The sequence below is a fragment of the Tupaia chinensis genome, unplaced genomic scaffold, assembly GCF_000334495.1.
Source record: "Tupaia chinensis unplaced genomic scaffold, TupChi_1.0 Scaffold141247_1, whole genome shotgun sequence".
Classification (NCBI taxonomy): domain Eukaryota; kingdom Metazoa; phylum Chordata; class Mammalia; order Scandentia; family Tupaiidae; genus Tupaia; species Tupaia belangeri.
Genome location: NW_006201110.1, coordinates 357,651 through 359,352, shown reverse-complemented (window position 1 = coordinate 359,352; position 1,702 = coordinate 357,651). Strand labels below are relative to the sequence as shown.

Sequence of the window (1,702 nt, the reverse complement as noted above, 5' to 3'; positions counted from 1 at the left end):
AGACCTGCAGAAGCAGCCAGTGACAGCCTGGCCACAGGTGAGGGCTCGCCCACATCCAGGAACCCCTGGAGGGTACCCTGGCCAAAGAGACGTGGCCATCTCCATCGAGACAGCCGTCAGGAGGGCCGTGGGGGAGCCGCAGTGTGCGTGAGTCGCCTCCTGAAGGACATGGTCCCGAATGGAGGGGGTGTCCTTTGGTGGCATCAGTAGGGGCAGAGTGGGCAGGTGGTTTCCGCTCCCCCAGGTTCTGCCAGCGTCCACTCGTGCTCTGCTCAGGCTGGGCCTGGGGACTGCTGTGCAGGAGGACCCAGAGGGGCCTGAGAAGGGAGACCTGGCCATGGTAGCCTTGCCCGGCTGGTCTGGTGGGGTGTGGGCCCTTTCCCTCTCTCTGGAAGCATCTGGGCGGTGCCAGTGAGTACCCGGGGAGTGTGGTTCTGCCATGGCAGGATTCTCCCCAGCCCTCTGCTAAGTGGTCATCAGTCTGGCTTCGGGGGCTGGTCCTTGCCCCGTGATTGATCAGAAAGTGTCCTTGGGCATACGGCACTGCCTGGTGCCACATTGTCTGCCAGAGGCCCTGGGCCCCCTGTCAGCCTCCCTACATCCACATCCTGAGGGCCGTGTCCTCTGTCCTCCCAGGGAGTAAACTGCCCCCCGTCTGGTCTGGGTGCCCATGAGCATGCTGTGGTTCCTGCACAGGGTGTGCCCTCGGAGGAGGTGGACCCCGAGGCTGCAGTCCAGCCACCCTCAGCCAAGGGGCCTCCTGTCCCCCAGGAGCAGCCTAGCCACGGTGGTGAGTAGGCCGGCGGGCTCACCCGTGGCCGAGCAGCTGTGGAGGGCGTCTCCGTTTGTGGGCCTAGGTGTGCGGGCGCGTGCAGGGGAGGCGGCGAGGGCTCAGGCCGGGGCCTGGGCGGCCTCTGAGCCTTGTTCTCCCACAGCCCCGCTGTCGGCTTTTAAGGAGGGGAGCGGAGGAGAGACGACGGGCGCTCGCCTTGCTTCTGGGGCCCAGGTGAGCTCCAGGCCTCTTGCCCTCTCTGAGGCCCTTGGTCCTGGCGAGTCTGTGAAATGGGCCTCGCCTCCTCAAGGCCTCTCCTTGTCCTGCCCATGGCTGCCTTGGAGGTCTGGGGACGGTGGCCCTGAGCTGGGTCCTCTCGCCTTATTCCAGGGACCCATGGAGTGGGGAGACATACCTTTCTATTTCTCTCGAGAAGAATGGGGCTCCCTGGACCCCGCTCAGAGGGATCTCTTCTGGGACATAAAGCGGGAGAACTCTCGGAACACTGCTCCGGGTAAGTGGGTGCAGCGGGACCTCTGGGATCCCAGCCGTAGGGCGGGTACAGGCCACCACCGCCCTCCGAAGTCCTCAGTCCTCACCCCTCTGTAGCTGGTTCTGGTGCACCGTCCTGGGTCTCAGCCCCGCGGTCCCCTTGTGCTGGCATCAGCGCCTTGGGCGTCTCGGCACATGCTGCACAGTGGCCGCCCGTGCTGTGTTAGGTGTGTTATGTGGGGCACGTGTTACATGGGGACTCGCCGTGTTGTGTGTTAGGTGTGTTACGTGGTGACTCCCCGTGCTGTGTGTTAGGTGTGTTACGTGGTGGCTGCCGTGCTGTGTGTTAGGTGTGTTACGTGGTGGCTGCCGTGCTGTGTGTTAGGTGTGTTACGTGGTGGCTGCCGTGCTGTGTGTTAGGTGTGTTACGTGGTGGCT

General features: G+C 64.2%; 1 protein-coding gene across 3 annotated transcripts in view; it reads left to right on the top strand.

The window, feature by feature from the left end:
- The window catches only part of ZNF205 (zinc finger protein 205), a 28,726-nt gene that overhangs the window by 22,058 nt on the left and 4,966 nt on the right, over positions 1-1,702 (top strand). Inside the window, exons 1-4 of one of the 3 annotated variants that reach the window (XM_027766137.1) lie at positions 1-37; positions 637-790; positions 936-1,006; positions 1,209-1,286. The exons of 1 other annotated variant lie outside the window; for it this stretch is intronic. Coding sequence is in view for 1 of the 2 variants with exons in the window: in XM_014581913.2 (XP_014437399.1) it covers positions 1,169-1,286 (118 nt within the window). In the remaining variant the exon portion in view is untranslated. Of the gene's footprint in view, positions 38-636; positions 791-935; positions 1,007-1,162; positions 1,287-1,702 lie in introns of all 3 variants that reach the window. One more of the 3 variants, XM_014581913.2, reaches the window with a different exon arrangement.